Here is a 16,742-nt window from a genome sequence, read left to right on the forward strand (position 1 = left end):
CAACTTCCCAAATATTGATTGGAAGCTCTTTAGATCAAGTAGATTGGATGGGGTGGTGTTTGTGCAGTGTGTCCAGGAAGCTTTTCTAACTCAGTATGTAGATTGTCTGACCAGAGGGGAGGCCATTTTGGATTTGGTACTTGGTAACGAACCGGGACAAGTGATGGGCTTGTTAGTGGGTGAGCATTTTGGTGATGGTGACCACAATTCTGTGACTTTCACCTTGGTTATGGAGAGAAATAGGTGCATGCAACAGGACAGGTTTTAAAATTGGGGGAAGGGTAAATACGATGCTGTAAGACAGGATCTGAGGAGCATAAATTGGGAGCATAGGCTGTCAGGGAAGGATGTTGTTGAAATGTGGAACTTTTTCAAGGAACAGATACGACGTGTCCTTGATATATATGTACCTGTCAGGCAGGAAAGAGACGGTCGTGTGAGGGAACCTTGGTTGACGAGGGAGGTTGAATGTCTTGTAAAGAGGAAGAAGGAGGCTTACATAAGGTTGAGGAAACAAGGTTCAGACAGAGCAGTGGAGGGATACAGGATAGCCAGAAGGGATCTGAAGGAAGGGATTAGGAGAGCTAAGAGAGGGCATGAAAAATCTTTGGCGGGTAGGATCAAGGATAACCCCAAGGCCTTTTATGCGTATGTGAGAAACATGAGAATGACGATAGGTCTGATCAAGGACAGTAGTGGGAGACTGTGTATTGAGTCGGAAGAGATAGGAGATGTCTTGAATGAGTACTTTTCTTCAGTATTTACAAACGAGAGAGACCGTATTGTTGAAGAGGAGAGTATGAAACGGACTGGTAAGCTAGAGGAGATACTTGTTAGGAAGGAAGATGTGTTGGGCATTTTGAAAAACTTGAGGATAGACAAGTCCCCCGGGCCTGATGGGATATATCCTAGGATTATGTGGGAAGCAAGAGAGAAAATTGCAGAACCGTTGGCAATGATCTTTTCATCTTCACTGTCAATGGGGGTGGTACCAGGGGACTGGAGAGTGGCGAATGTTGTGCCCCTGTTCAAAAAAGGGAATAGGGATAACCCCGGGAATTACAGGCCAGTTAGTCTTACTTTGGTGGTAGGCAAAGTAATGGAAAGGGTACTGAGGGATAGGATTTATGAGTATCTGGAAAGACACTGCTTGATTAGGGACAGCCAGCACAGATTTGTGAAGGGTAGGTCTTGCCTTACAAGTCTTACTGAATTCTTTGAGGAGGTGACCAAGCATGTGGATGAGGGTAGAGCAGTGGATGTAGTTTACATGGATTTTAGTAAGGCATTTGATAAGGTTTCCCATGGTAGGCTTATGCGGAAAGTCAGGAGGCATGGGATAGTGGGAAGTTTGGCCAGTTGGATGGAGAACTGGCTAACTGGTCGAAGTCAGAGAGTGATGGTAGATGGTAAATATTCAGCCTGGAGCCCAGTTACAAGTGGAGTTCCGCAGGGATCAGTTATGGGTCCTCTGCTGTTTGTAATTTTTATTAATGACTTGGAAGAGGGAGTCGAAGGGTGGGTCAGTAAATTTGCAGACGATACGAAGATTGGTGGAGTTGTGGATAATGAGGAGGGCTGTTGTCGGCTGCAAAGGGACTTAGATATGATGCAGAACTGGGCTGAGGAGTGGCAGATGGAGTTCAACCCTGCCAAGTGTGAGGTTGTCCATTTTGGAAGGACAAATAAGAATGCGGAATACAGGGTTAACGGTAGGGTTCTTAGTAAGGTGGAGGAGCAGAGGGAACTTGGGGTCTATGTTCATAGATCTTTGAAAGTTGCCACTCGAGTGGATAGAGCTTGTAAGAAGGCCTATGGTGTATTAGCGTTCATTAGCAGAGGGATTGAATTCAAGTGTCGTGAGGTGATGTTACAGCTGTATAGGACCTTGGTAAGGCCACATTTGGAGTACTGTGTGCAGTTCTGGTCGCCTCATTTTAGGAAAGATGTGGAAGCTTTGGAGAGGGTGCAGAGAAGATTTACCAGGATGTTGCCTGGAATGGAGAATAGGTCGTACGAGGATAGGTTGAGAGTGCTAGGCCTTTTCTCATTGGAACGGAGAAGGATGAGGGGTGACTTGATAGAGGTTTATAAGATGATCAGGGGAATAGATAGAGTAGACAGTCAGAGACTTTTTCCCTGGGTACAACAGAGTGTTACAAGGGGACATAAATTTAAGATGAAGAGTGGAAGGTATAGGGGAGATGTCAGGGGTAGGTTCTTTACCCGGAGAGTGGTGGGGGCATGGAATGCGCTGCCTGTGGGAGTGGCAGAGTCAGAATCTTTGGTGACCTTTAAGCGGCAATTGGATAGGTACATGGATGGGTGCTTAAGCTAGGACAAATGTTCGGCACAACATCGTGGGCCGAAGGGCCTGTTCTGTGCTGTATTTTCTATGTTCTATGAATGTCTTGTGGTGAGACTGAGAGATAACTGAATAAAATTACAAACATAATTCACATCTTATTTTTATTCCTCTGATAACACTTGCAACACTAAAACTCATACAGCAGTGGGGAAACTAACAGGAGTTACAGTCAATACGATGGGAATATAATAAGGATGATGTGGAAAAATGGAAGACATGGAATAGTTTGGACATTTTCTGGACTGAAACGTTACCATGCTGCTCCCCACCCCCAACCAAAGAATAAGGTTAATTTTGTGTTCTGATCAACCGGTGCTGTGATGTTATTACACACCTCTGGAGCAGTTGGGACTGGGACCCAGGCTTCCCAGTCCAGGGACATGGACAGTACCTCAGCAACGCCCACCTCCATGATGACAATTTAAAGTGCACTGTGAGCCACCTGCTGTTTATGAAATCCAGGTGACTTCAGGGAAAAGGCAAACAAAGCTTTCAAAGTGATAAAGGTTCATGGCCCTTCATTATTACTGACAGGTTAATGGGGCCTACATGTTCATGGCTGCCTGGCAACCCTTTTGGACATAACTTTCTGTTTTACAGACCTAAATAATTAGTAAGGAAGACACCCCAGAAGTTGCAAGTGTTTCTCCCAAAATTCTTTTCTTAATAGAAGTTCCCAGATACCCAATAATAAGTTTCCAGAAAGCAGTATTCCTGGCTAGCCTTTTAAAATCTGAAAGCTGAAATGTGATCATTTCCCAAAGCCTCAGATTCACGTCAACTGTAATCAGGATGAGGTTCTTCCATCGGTGTCCAGCTATCAGTAATTTGATGCTATTGATAGGGAAGCCAGTGTTTCTGCTTAGGCCCCTGGCCCAGGAACGAGCTGTTCCTCTTTCCTTTAAACCAGCCTGGCTGTAGGGACTGCTCTCTTCTCATGCTCTGTCAATGGGTCTACATTTGGGATTAAGGTGATGTACTTCTATTTTGGGATTATATCTTAGATTTGACAGTGTTTGTACCCGTTTTATGAATATGTTTTGCTCACTGTAAACTGATTTTTTGAATTAATTAAAAAAACCTCTGGTGAAAGTCTCTTATGTTCTCAATTTTAAACGTAAAGGTAAAGTCAGGATAGTCCCAGAGGATCACACGGGCTGTTCTCTCATTACAGAGATAGAGAGACAACTGGTGGTGGTTTAACCTGAGACACAGGCGAGGGGAGAGATCTTCATGGTAATGTGACCAGTGGTGTGCCACAAGGATCGGTGCTGGGCCCTCTATTTTTTGTCATTTACATAAATGATTTGGATGCGACCATAAGAGGTACAGTTAGTAAGTTTGCAGATGACACCAAAATTGGAGATGTAGTGGACAGCGAAGAGGGTTACCTCAGGTTACAACAGGATCTGGACCAGATGGGCCAATGGGCTGAGAAGTGGCAGATGGAGTTCAATTCAGATAAATGTGAGGTGCTGCATTTTGGGAAAGCAAATCTTAGCAGGATTTATACACTTAATGGTAAGGTCTGAGGGAGTGTTGCTGAACAAAGAGACCTTGGAGTGCAGGTTCATAGCTCCTTGAAAGTGGAGTCTCAGGTAGATAGGATAGTGAAGGCGGCTTTTGGTATGCTTTCTTATATTGGTCAGAGTATTGAGTACAGGAGTTGGGAGGTCGTGTTGCGGCTGTACAGGACATTGGTTAGGCCACTGTTGGAATATTGCGTGCAATTCTGGTCTCCTTCCTATCGGAAAGATGTTGTGAAACTTGAAAGGGTTCAGAAAAGATTTACAAGGATGTTGCCAGGGTTGGAGGATTTGAGCTATAGTGAGAGGCTGAACAGGCTGGGGCTGTTTTCCCTGGAGCGTCGGAGACTGAGGGGTGACCTTATAGAGGTTTACAAAATTATGAGGGGCATGGATAGGATAAATAGACAAAGTCTTTTCCCTGGGGTCGGGGAGTCCAGAACTAGAGGGCATAGGTTTAGGGTGAGAGGGGAAAGATATAAAAGAGACTAAGGGGCAACTTTTTCACACAGAGGGTGGTACGTGTATGGAATGAGCTGCCAGAGGATGTGGTGGAGGCTGGTACAATTGCAACATTTAAGAGGCATTTGGATGGGTATATGAATAGGAAGGGTTTGGAGGGATATAGGCGGGTGCTGGCAGGTGGGACTAGATTGGGTTGGGATATCTGGTCGGCATGGATGGGTTGGACCGAAGGGTCTGTTTCCGTGCTGTACATCTCTATGACTGTATGACTCTATGACCTCAGCAAAGCAATTGGCTACTTTGGTGATTAGAACATAGAACATTACAGCGCAGTACAGGCCACTCAGCCCTCGATGTTGTGCTGACCTGTGGAACCAATCTGAAACCCATCTATCTTACACTATTCCATTATCATCCATATGTTTTTCCACTGACCATTTAAATGCCTTTAAAGTTGGCGAGTCTACTACTGTTGCAGGCAGTGCATTCTACACCCCTACTACTCTCTGAGTAAAGAACCTACCTCTGATATCTGTACTATATCTATCACCCCTCAATGTGAAGCTATGTCCCCTTGTGCTGACCATCACCATCCAAGGAAAAAGACTCTCCCTGTCCATCCTACCTAATTCTCTGATCATCTTCTACGTCTCAATTAAGTCACCTCTTAACCTTCTTCTAACGAAAACAGCCTCAAATCCCTCAGCCTTTCCTCAATAGACCTTCCCTCCATACCAGGCAACATCCCAGTAAATCTCCTCTGCACCCTTTCTAATGCTTCCACATCTACAATTCTATAATGTGGTGACCAGAACTGTACACAATACTCCAAGTGCGACTACACCAGAGTTTTGTAGAGCTGCAAGATGACCTCATGGCTCTGAAAATCAATCCCTCTACCAATAAAAGCTACCACAGTACGCCTTCTTAATAACCCTATCAACCTCAGGGATCTATGTACATGGACACCGAGATGTCTCTGCTCATCTACACTACCAAGAGTCTTACAATTAGCCCAGTACTCTGCATTCTTGTTACTCCTTCCAAAGTGACTTACTTCACACTTTTCCACATTAAACTCCATTTGGCACTCAGCCCAGCTCTGCAGCTTATGTCCCTCTGTAACCTGCAACATCCTTCTGCACTGTCCACCATTCCACCGACTTTAGTGTCATGCGCAAATTTACTAACCCATCCTTCTATGCCCTCATCCAGATCATTTATAAAAATGACAAGTGGCCCCAAAACAGATCCTTGCGGATACACCACTAGTAACTGAACACCAGGATGAACATTTTCCATCAAAAACCACCCTCTGTCTTCTTTCAGCTGGCCAATTTCTGATCCAAACCACTAAATCACTCTCAATCCCATGCCTATGTATTGTCTGCAATAGCCTACTGTGGGGAACCTGATCAAACACTTTACTGAAATCCATATACACAACATCAACTGCTTTACCGTCATCCACCTGTTTGGTCACCATCTCAAAGAACTCAATAAGGTTTGTGAGGCATGGCCTACCCTTCACAAAACTGTGTTGACTATCCTAATCAACTTATTCCTTTCTGGATGATTATATATCCTCTCTCTTTTAATCCTTTCCAAGACTTTACCCACAACCAAAGTAAGGCTCTCTGATCTACAATTACCAGGGTTGTCTCTACTCCCCTTCTTGAACAAGGGGACAACATTTGCTATCCTCCAGTCTTCTGGCACTGTTCCTGTAGACAATTATGACATAAAGATCAAAGCCAAAGGCTCTGCAATCTCTTCCCTGACTTCCCAGAGAATCCTATGTCACAAAGCTAGTCCCTTTTTTTCTGAAAGCTGTTCCTTGGCTCAAGGAGGCTCTGTCCTTGATTTTATTTCAGAGGGGTAATAAACCAGGCCGGGCTCCAATCAGTCTGGTTTGGTACAGAGATGAAAAGGGTTTTGAGAGGCCTTTTGTTTATATGTAAACAAATGAGACTTCAGGCCAAAGTGGTCATGTTTTAGCAGTGACCGGTATAATGAAAGGGGAGTGGTCAGCTCTCTAGCTGAGCAGTTTAGTTCAGTCTTGAACTGGTGAGGCTTTCAACAGTGAACTGTGTGGAAACTTTCTCTCTCTTTCTGCCCTTCAACTTCAGCCTGTAAGCATATGTTCCATTTATACTGGCTTTTAAAGGGAGTTTGCTTAATGGGATTGTTGTGTATATTCGGAACCACATGCTTAAGTCTAGTTTGGATAGACTGAGTTCTGTTGGGGTTCTTTATTCTGTTTTTTGCATAACATTGTGTAATTTTGTGAATACATTTTTTTGTCTGTTTTAAAATCTAGTAGTCAACCTAGCTAACTTACTCCGGGTAATTTTCACCGTACACTTACTGAAACAAATTGCAAAGTTATGGTCTGAGCTGCCTGCTTAACAATGTTTTGAGTGGCCTGGCCTAGTCCATAACACCTAGGATAAATCCCTTCTGCCCAGGGGACTTATCTATTTTCACACTTGCCAGAATTGTTAACATCTCCTCCTTGTGAACCTCAATCCCATCTAGTCTAGTTGCCTGTATTCTCCTTGACAACAGTGTCTTGTTCCTTGTGAGTACTGATGAAAAATATTTATTTAGCACCTCTCATCTCTCCTCAGACTCCACGCACAACTTCCCACTACTGTCCTTGATTGGCCCTAACCTTACTCTAGTGATTCTTTTATTCCTGACATAGCAAGGGAAAGTTTTAGGGTCTTCCTTGATCCTATCTGCCAAAGACTTCTCATGTCCTCTCCTGGCTCTTCTTAGCTCTCTTTCGGTCCTTCCTGGCTAACTTGTAACTCTGAAGCGCCCTAACTGAGCCTTCACGGCTCATCCTAACATAAACCTCCTTCTTCCTCTTGACAAGAGATTCAACTTTAGTAAACCACAGCTCCCTCGCTCAACCACTTCCTCCCTGCCTGACAGGTACATACTCATCAAGGACACGCAGCAGCTGTTCCTTGAACAAGCTCCACATTTCAATTGTGCCCACCCCCTGCAGTTTCCTTCCCCACCTGTGCATCCTAAATCTTGCCTAATCACATCATAATTGCCTTTCCCCAGCTACAACTCTTGCCTGCAGTATATATCTATCCCTTTGCAGCTCTAAAGTAAACATAACCAAATTGTGGTCACTATCACCAAAGTGCTTATCTACCTCCAAATCTAACACTTGGCCCAGTTCATTACTGAGTACCAAATCCAATGTGGCCTCGTCCCTTGTTGGCCTGTCTACATAATGTATCAGAAAACCATCCAGCACACATAGGACAAAATCTGACCCATCTGAGGTCCTCAAACTATAGCGTTTCCAGTCAATACTTGGAAAGTTAAAGTCCCCTATAACAACTACCTTGTTGCTTTCACTCCAGTCCAGAATCATCTTTACAATGCTTTCCTCTCCATCTCTGGAACTTTTCAGAGGCCTGTAGAAAACTCCCAACAGGGTGACCTCTCCTTTCCTGTTTCTAACCTCAGCAGACAAGTCCTCAAACATCCTTTCAGCCACCGTAATACTGTCCTTGACCAACAATGCCACACCTCCCCCTCTTTAACCACCTTCCCTGTTCTTATTGAAACATCTAAACTCCAGAACCTGCAACAACCATTCCTGTTCCTGCTCTATGCATGTCTCCAAAATGGTCACAACATCGAAATCCCAGGTACCAACCCATGGTGCAAGTTCACCCAGCTCATTCCAGATGCTCCTGATGTTGAAGTAGACACACTTCAAACCACCTTCCTGCCTGCCGGTACACTCCTGCAACCTTGAAATCTAATTCATGACCTCACTACTCTCAACATCCTGTACATTGAAGCTACAATTCAGGTTCCCACCCCCCCTGGTGAACTAGTTTAAATCCTCCCAAAGAGCATTGCAAAGCTCCCCTCAGGACACTGGCACTCTCTGGTTCACGTATAGACCATCAGACTGAATCAATTCATTTATACAAACACAGCTCGCCTGGTGGCGAGGTGGGGCTCCATTATCAGCACATTCCTCCGTCTCCAGCTGTAACAACTACAAGGGTAAGTAGATGATGTGCATCAATATCTGATGTTCCTTATAGTACCAGGGGAAAGTGCTGGGAACAAACTGATCTGAGAGAGATAGCTCAGACACTATCAAGCTCGAAAGAGGCCAATGATGCAATCCAGGCCCAAAAGAACAAAGAACAAGAACATTACAGCACAGGAACAGGTCCTTCGGCCCTCCAAGCTGGCGCTGATCCATATCCTTTATCTAAACCTGTCGTCTATTTTCTAAGGATCTGAATCCCTTTGCTCCCTGCCCATTCATGATTAGATTCCCTACAGTGTGGAAACAGGCTCTTCGGCCCAACCAGTCCACACCAACCCTCTGAAGAGCAACCCACCCAGACCCATTTCCCTCTGACTAATGCACCTAACACTATGGGCAATTTAGCATGGCCAATTCACCTGACCTGCACATCTTTGGACTGTGGGAGGAAACCAGGGCACCCGGAGGAAACCCACGCAGACACGGGGAGAATGTGCAAACTCCACACAGACAGTCACCCGAGGCTGGAATCGAACCTGGGACCCTCATGCTGTGAGGCAGCAGTGCTAACCACTGAGTCACCGTGCCGCCCATGTATCTGTTTACATACATCTTAAAAGACGCTATCGTTCCTGCCTCTACCACCTCTGCTGGCAACGTGCTCCAGGCTCCCACCACTTTCTGAGTAAAGAACTTTCCACGCATATCTCCCTAAACGTTTCCCCTCTCGCTCTGAACTCCTGACCCCTAGTAATTGAGTTCCACACTCTGGGGAAAAAGCTTCTTGCTATCCACCCTGTCTATACCTGTCATAATTTTGTCTAACTCAAATCAGGTTCCACCCCCCCCCACCACCCCCAACCTCTGTCTTTCTAATGAAAATAATCCTAATCTACTCAACCTCTCTTCATAGCTAGTGCCCTCCATATCAGGCAACATCTTGGTGAACATCCTCAGCACCCTCTCCAAAGCATCCACATCCTTTTGGTAATGAACTGTATGCAATATTCCAAATGTGGCCAAATCAAAGTCCTGTACACTTGTAACATGACCTGCCAAAAAAAGCACAGATTTAAACTTCGAGGTAACCAATATTAGGAGTTTACCTTCCCCACTCCTCCTCGGCTTCCTCTGCTGTCAGAGTCTTGTGTTTCGCGACCGGGATAAAGTTGTACCAGGCATTAACAGGGAAGGCTTCAAACGCTCCATCAGGACACTGCGTGAAGATGTAGTAGGAAGCATTTTCAGTGACCCCACCTTTCCTCTGACCTTTGAACCTTAACAAAGGAAAAAGAGATGAGGAGTTCACACAGAGGGTTGTGCCCATTGCTGCCCAGTAATGATGCAATTCCCTTTCCTTACTTCCGACCCGCTTTCCCATTCACTCTCAGCAGCCAGGGCTGGTCCTCGGGTTTAAATTCGCGTGTAACAATCCCAAATTTCTTCTTTCTTGACTCCTCACGGAGCTTTTTGCCAAACTCACTGCCTGCACCAAACATCGGCTGTTCCTCCTCCTGGTAAATCTTCTTGTTACTCAGGTCACGCTCCATTTTAGCCTGAGAGGAAATGGAGAATCATGTAATGCTTGTGACGAACCCTGACAGTCATCAGTATCAATGTATCCTGTGCAGGACCCTCTCCCTGCATCTCTCACACAGCCTACTGGAGCCCTCTTGTATAAAGTTATATAATCCAGGAGACCCTATGCCCTGATAGCAAGCACTGATTCCCTCTCACCCACCATCATTTACTCAATGTGAATAACACAAAAGCTTTTAGACAAAGATACCCTGAAAAGGATGAAGTTGGACAGCGCAGTACCACAAAACCTTCTGGAATAGTGAACATTTCCGAGCATCCCTTGCCCTGTGGCATCCCGCACCCCTTCTGAGGCCTCTGCCGTCTGCAGAGTTATACCTGAGTCCATGTAGAGAAGTCAATCTTATCGGCAGCATTGAAGGCCATGATGTTGTGTTTCTTGGTGTTGTTCCTGGAAAGGGAATGGGTTCAATTCAATAAGAGATCAGGCCCAATGACCACCCCTGATGCTCACCCTCAAAAATCCCCTCAGCCCATAACCTCCCAGCCCTCACTTCATCACAGAAGTTCTGAGAAAGAGTCACTTTAGACAAAGTTATGGAGTGAAGTCAATGGTGGCCCTCGAAATGTTTACGCTTTCTCTCTCTCCACAGATGCTGCCAGACCTGCTGACTTTCTCCAACTTTTGATTATTATTGCAGATCTCAGCACCCAAGTGCTTAGCTTTTGTTTTCATCAGAAAATAACCCATCCTGATTTGGGAAGAGTTCATACATTTCCCTGTGAATGATTAACGTGTTGTTCCCGTGTCCTGGCCCAGCTGTTAGTTACTGCTAATTCAGACATGAATGATCAGAGAATCTCTTACTTGGGGACACGGACTGTGTATTCCGTCACTGCCTGGCTGCTCGAACCCTGTCAAAGAAAAACAACCATGTGATCATCAGTGACCTACGCCAAGCAGTAACTGTAATAATAACCCTCTACCTGCTACACCATAGTAACTGGCCTGTGCATTGTAACTCAGCACAAGAATGAGCCAGAGGTGAACCTTTCCGCCATCCTAATGTCAGAGTGAGGATGATTGCTAATGCACAATGCTCAGCACCATTTAGGAGCCCAGATACTGAAGCTGTCTGTGTTGCACAGATGGTGTCTAACTGCTTTTGGTAAGTAACAGGAAAACTAACTTTTGGATACCACTCTGCCGTAGAGAACAAGCTACTTTTCCAAGATCAAAGATCAAACCTTGAATTGTGTGGTAAATAGTCATTAGTTACACAAGGGCATGTAACCTTGAAGATATTTGATAACATTTGAGCTAAAGGGAAAGGCTGTTTCCCCTGGAGCTTCAGAGGCCAAGGGGTGACCTTATAGAGGTTTATAAAATCATGAGGGGCATGGATAAGGTAAATAGACAAGATCTTTTCCCTAGGGTGGGAGAGTCCAAAACCAGAGGGTATGGGTTTAAGGTGAGAGGAGAAAGATCTAAAAGGGACCAGAGGGGCAACTTTTTCATGTAGAGGGTGGCGCGTGTATGGAATAGGCTGCCAGAGGATGGTGGAGGCTGGTACAATTACAGCATTTAAAAGGCATCTGGATGGGTAAATGAATAAGAAGGGTTTAGAGGGATAGGGACCAAATGGTGGCAAATGGGACTAGATTAATCTAGTATATCGCAAGGTTGAGTTGGCCGATGGGTCTGTTTCTGTGCTGTACATCTCTGTGACTCTGTTAGTGATACATCTCTCTCTCCCTCTGTCTCACACACACATGCACAATCAGCAAACATCAAAACAACTCTGAGAAAGTCATCTCACACCTTTGAACTTTGGACTCCCGATTTACTAAACGTTACTTTTTGTTCATGTTTCCCACCCACAATATCTCTGCAGAGCGTTCTGTTTTACCTATCCTACTTGTGAATAAATACACGTACATGTTTGCACTTAAAAAGGGAATATAATTGGTCAAACCTATCAATGTGAGAGTTTATTTTATCTTACAGAATGGTCACAGTCAGACATTAATCATCGTTGAGAATCCATTGGTCACATTTCACACTTGTGACAATTTGTGGAGTATTGGGGCTTGATCCTAGGTGCACAGCTGTCACCAGGGTCATGAGACTGCCCACAAGCAGCAAGCCCTGGTCAACATCCAGGCTTGAGAAATGGCAGAAAGCATTTGTGCTACATAGACGCAGGCAATAGCCATCTCCAACAAGATTAAATCTAGCTATCTCCCATTGACATTCAATAGTGTTACCATCACGGAATCCATCACTGTCAACATGCTGGGGGTCACTATTAACAAGAAACTCAACATCAATGGACTTGCAACATCAATACCACAGCTTCAAGAGCAGGTCATAGGCTCGGATCATGTCATCCCTAAAGCCTGTCCATTGCCTACAGGGCACAAGTCAGGTGTGTGACAGTATATTCTCCACTTGACCAGATAAGCTCTAACAAACAGATCAAAACCATCCAAAACAAAGCAGCCCACTTAAACTGGCATTCACCCCGTCCACCACAGTAAGGCTATGGATGCAATTTACAAGATACACTGCAGTAAGACACCAATAACCTTCGGATAGCATCTTCCAAACTCACAATCACTATAACTTAGAAGGTCAAGGGCAGCAGGTAGATGGGAAAACCACTGCCTGCAAGTTCTGAACCATCTCACCTTGGGATAGTATCTCAGTTCCCTCACTGTTGCTGGGGAAGAATCCTGGAAAGCCCTCCCTAAAAGCACTGTGGGTATACCTACAGTCCATACATTATTGCCATTCTCTCAGCAGCTCACAACCACCTCTCCAGGGCAGGTCAGGGTGACAATAAACACTGGGCTTGTCAGCAATGCCCACATCCTACTAAAAAAAATTGTTACAAGGCTTGATCCAGTTGCCTTCCCTCTATCCCACACTCTCAATATTTATTATTTAGCAGCATACAGATGTACCGGTGCAGGGGACAGGCTGTACAGAAAACATATTGCTGTCAGGGCAAGAGAACCAACTGATTGGGTGTCCTGTTCTTACTCTCTTGCTAATCAAATAGGCTATATTTATCCCTTAGTAAGGGGGATCCTTGTTCCCTTTGTGAATGATAGAATGGCAAAGTGTTTACTTTATTCACAGCTCAAAAAAGGTGCACATGATTTTGATCTTAAAAACTTAAGTTTTGTAACTGCTGCAAAAACTAAACCCTGTGGTGAATGCAGCATCAGGGTTGAGACACGTTTAATTAGGTTAACATGATTCAGAAATACTAGCTACCTGATGAAGGAGTGGCGCTCCGAAAGCTTGTACTTCCAAATAAACCTGTTGGACTATAACCTGGTGTAATGTGATTTTTAACTTGGCCCACCCCAGTCCAACACTGGTATCTTCACATCAGAGAAACACTTGGATTAAGGGGCTCAGACAATCCAGTGTTATCCCAGTCAAAGGGAATTTCAATATACTTCTCACACTTGAATAATGGTAAGCCTGGATTTACACATTTTCTTCCTGTGCATCTGTCAATGCACATTTATCAAGATACCCTCTGTCTATACACGAGCTCAGGCTAGACTTATCAGAAATTAGAATAGTTGCAGAAAGTTCGAAAAATGAGGGAATTGAGTCAATGCAGAGACACTTTAGAAATTGGGATTAGCTTCCTTAAGGCAAGAGAAAATTGAGTAGAGAATGAATAGAAGAGTTCAAACTGCTGATAGTTTTGACAAGAAGCGAATAGCGGTTCTTCTTCTGACTGACAAAGCCACTACATGCAAAGTCTTTCCAGACTTCAATGGCAGCCAATTCCTTTCAAACTTTCTAAAGCCTCCCAGGCCAACCCATCTCCAGTAACAGTCCAACTTACCAAATTGGCCATAATTGCAATATGGTGAGAGTTTCAACTTCTGAATGGGCCTTGTTTAGAAGCTGTAATATGAGTAAATAAAGGTAAATTATCAATGTTGTGAAGGTGGAAGAAAAGGAGGAGGAGGATGTCAGACAGGGTATTGTGGATGACGGCTGAGGGGGGGATTGGTGAGGAACTGACTGAGGAGTGGATGGGGAGGGTATATGATTTGAGGGGGAATCGGGGTGGATTGGGGGAGGTGATTTGTGGATGGATGGGGGTGAAAGTGACGGGGTGAAGGTGATCGGGGGTAAATGGGGGGGGGGGGGGGGGGAAGGTGAGTGAGGGATGGATGGGGGAAGGTGATGGGGGTGGATGGGGGGGGAAGGTGATGGGGTGCATGGGGGGGGGAAGGTGATGGGGGTGGATGGGGGGGGAAGGTGATGGGTGGGAAGGTGATGGGGGTGGATGGGGGGGAAGGTGATGGGGGTGGATGGGGGGGAAGGTGATGGGGGTGGATGGGGGGGAAGGTGATATGGGGGGGGGGGAGGGTGATATGGGGGGGGGGAAGGTGATATGGGGGGGGAGGTGATATGGGGGGGGGGATATGGGGGGGAGGTGATTGGGGGGGGGAAGGTGATATGGGGGGGGGGAAGGTGATATGGGGGGGGGAGGGAAGGTGATATGGGGGGGGGGGAAGGTGATATGGGGGGGGGGAGGGGCGAAGGTGATATGGGGGGGGGGGCGAAGGTGATATGGGGGGTGATATGGGGGGGGGAAGGTGATATGGGGGTGGATGGGGGACAAAGGTGATTTGGGGGTTGATGGGGGACGAAGGTGATTTGGGGGTGGATGGGGGACGAAGGTGATTTGGGGGTGGATGGCAGTGATGATTGGGGGGCAATGAATGGAGGAGGATGGGGGATGGATGGGGGGAGGTGAGTGGGGGATGGATATGGGGGGAGGTGAGTGGGGGATGGATATGGGGGGAGGTGAGTGGGGGATGGATATGGGGGGAGGTGAGTGGGGGATGGATATGGGGGGAGGTGAGTGGGGGATAGATATGGGGGGAATGGGGGGAGGTGAGTGGGGGATGGATATGGGGGGGAATGGGGGGAGGTGAGTGGGGGATGGATATGGGGGGGATAGGGGAGGTGAGTGGGGGATGGATGGGGGGGGGAGGTGAGTGGGGGATGGATGGGGGGGGAGGTGAATGGGGGATGGATGGGGGGGAGGTGAGTGGGGGATGGATGGGGGGGGAGGTGAGTGGGGGATGGATGGGGGGAGGTGAGTGGGGGATGGATGGGGGGGAGGTGAGTGGGGGATGGATGGGGGGAGGTGAGTGGGGGGTGGATGGGGGGGAGGTGAGTGGGGGATGGATGGGGGGGGGAGGTGAGTGGGGGATGGATGGGGGGGAGGTGAGTGGGGGATGGATGGGGGGGAGGTGAGTGGGGGATGGATGGGGGGAGGTGAGTGGGGGATGGATGGGGGGGGAGGTGAGTGGGGGATGGATGGGGGGGGAGGTGAGTGGGGGATGGATGGGGGGGGAGGTGAGTGGGGGATGGATGGGGGGGGAGGTGAGTGGGGGATGGATGGGGGGGGAGGTGAGTGGGGGATGGATGGGGGGGGAGGTGAGTGGGGGATGGATGGGAGGAGGTGAGTGGGAGATGGATGGGGGGAGGTGAGTGGGGGATGGATGGGGGGGAGGTGAGTGGGGGATGGATGGGGGGGGGGAGGTGAGTGGGGGATGGATGGGAGGGGGGGGGAGGTGAGTGGGGGATGGATGGGGGGAGGTGAGTGGGGGATGGATGGGGGGAGGTGAGTGGGGGATGGATGGGGGGGGGGAGGTGAGTGGGGGATGGATGGGGGGGGAGGTGAGTGGGGGATGGATGGGGGGGAGGTGAGTGGGGGATGGATGGGGGGGAGGTGAGTGGGGGATGGATGGGGGGGGAGGTGAGTGGGGGATGGATGGGGGGGGAGGTGAGTGGGGGATGGATGGGGGGGGAGGTGAGTGGGGGATGGATGGGGGGGGAGGTGAGTGGGGGATGGATGGGGGGGAGGTGAGTGGGGGGTGGATGGGGGGGGAGGTGAGTGGGGGATGGATGGGGGGGGAGGTGAGTGGGGGATGGATGGGGGGGAGGTGAGTGGGGGATGGATGGGGGGGAGGTGAGTGGGGGATGGATGGGGGGGGGAGGTGAGTGGGGGATGGATGGGGGGGGGAGGAGAGGGGGGGATGGATGGGGGGGGAGGTGAGTGGGGGATGGATGGGGGGGAGGTGAGTGGGGGATGGATGGGGGGGAGGTGAGTGGGGGATGGATGGGGGGAGGTGAGTGGGGATGGATGGGGGGGGAGGTGAGTGGGGGATGGATGGGGGGGGAGGTGAGTGGGGGATGGATGGGGGGGGAGGTGAGTGGAGGATGGATGGGGGGGAGGTGAGTGGGGGATGGATGGGGGGGAGGAGAGGGGGGGATGGATGGGGGGGGGAGGAGAGGGGGGGATGGATGGGGGGGAGGTGAGTGGGGGGGAGGTGAGTGGGGGGGAGGGGGGGGAGGTGAGTGGGGGGGAGGGGGGGGGAGGAGAGGGGGGGATGGATGGGGGGGAGGTGAGTGGGGGGGAGGTGAGTGGGGGGGAGGGGGGGAGGTGAGTGGGGGGGGAGGGGGGGGAGGTGAGTGGGGGATGGATGGAGGGGGGGGAGGTGAGTGGGGGATGGATGGGGGGGGAGGTGAGTGGGGGATGGATGGGGGGGAGGTGAGTGGGGGATGGATGGGGGGGGGAGGTGAGTGGGGGATGGATGGGGGGGGAGGAGAGGGGGGGATGGATGGGGGGGAGGAGAGGGGGGGGATGGATGGGGGGGAGGAGAGGGGGGGATGGATGGGGGGAGGTGAGTGGGGGGGAGGTGAGTGGGGGGGAGGGGGGGGAGGTGAGTGGGGGGGAGGGGGGGAGGTGAGTGGGGG

The 16,742-nt window shown here is 48.5% G+C and overlaps 1 protein-coding gene across 4 annotated transcripts in view; it reads right to left on the bottom strand.

Annotated features, from left to right (window-relative positions):
* gtf2f1 (general transcription factor IIF, polypeptide 1) overlaps positions 1 to 16,742 on the bottom strand; it is a 45,227-nt gene that overhangs the window by 25,493 nt on the left and 2,992 nt on the right. For 2 of the 4 annotated variants that reach the window (XM_043695061.2, XM_043695062.2), the window contains exons 2-6: positions 13,807 to 13,868; positions 10,803 to 10,849; positions 10,313 to 10,385; positions 9,758 to 9,951; positions 9,502 to 9,672 (exon numbers count right to left, since the gene is read on the bottom strand). In XM_043695061.2, the coding sequence (XP_043550996.1) occupies positions 9,502 to 9,672; positions 9,758 to 9,951; positions 10,313 to 10,385; positions 10,803 to 10,849; positions 13,807 to 13,818 (497 nt within the window). In that variant the 5' untranslated portion in view covers positions 13,819 to 13,868. Of the gene's footprint in view, positions 1 to 9,501; positions 9,673 to 9,757; positions 9,952 to 10,312; positions 10,386 to 10,802; positions 10,850 to 13,806; positions 14,002 to 16,742 lie in introns of those variants that run through there. The other 2 variants (XM_043695063.2, XM_043695065.2) reach the window with 2 other exon arrangements.

Source organism: Chiloscyllium plagiosum, unplaced genomic scaffold (assembly GCF_037043375.1).
Source record: "Chiloscyllium plagiosum isolate Xiang-an unplaced genomic scaffold, Cpla_swu_hap1 HiC_scaffold_45, whole genome shotgun sequence".
NCBI classification, from domain to species: Eukaryota; Metazoa; Chordata; class Chondrichthyes; order Orectolobiformes; family Hemiscylliidae; genus Chiloscyllium; species Chiloscyllium plagiosum.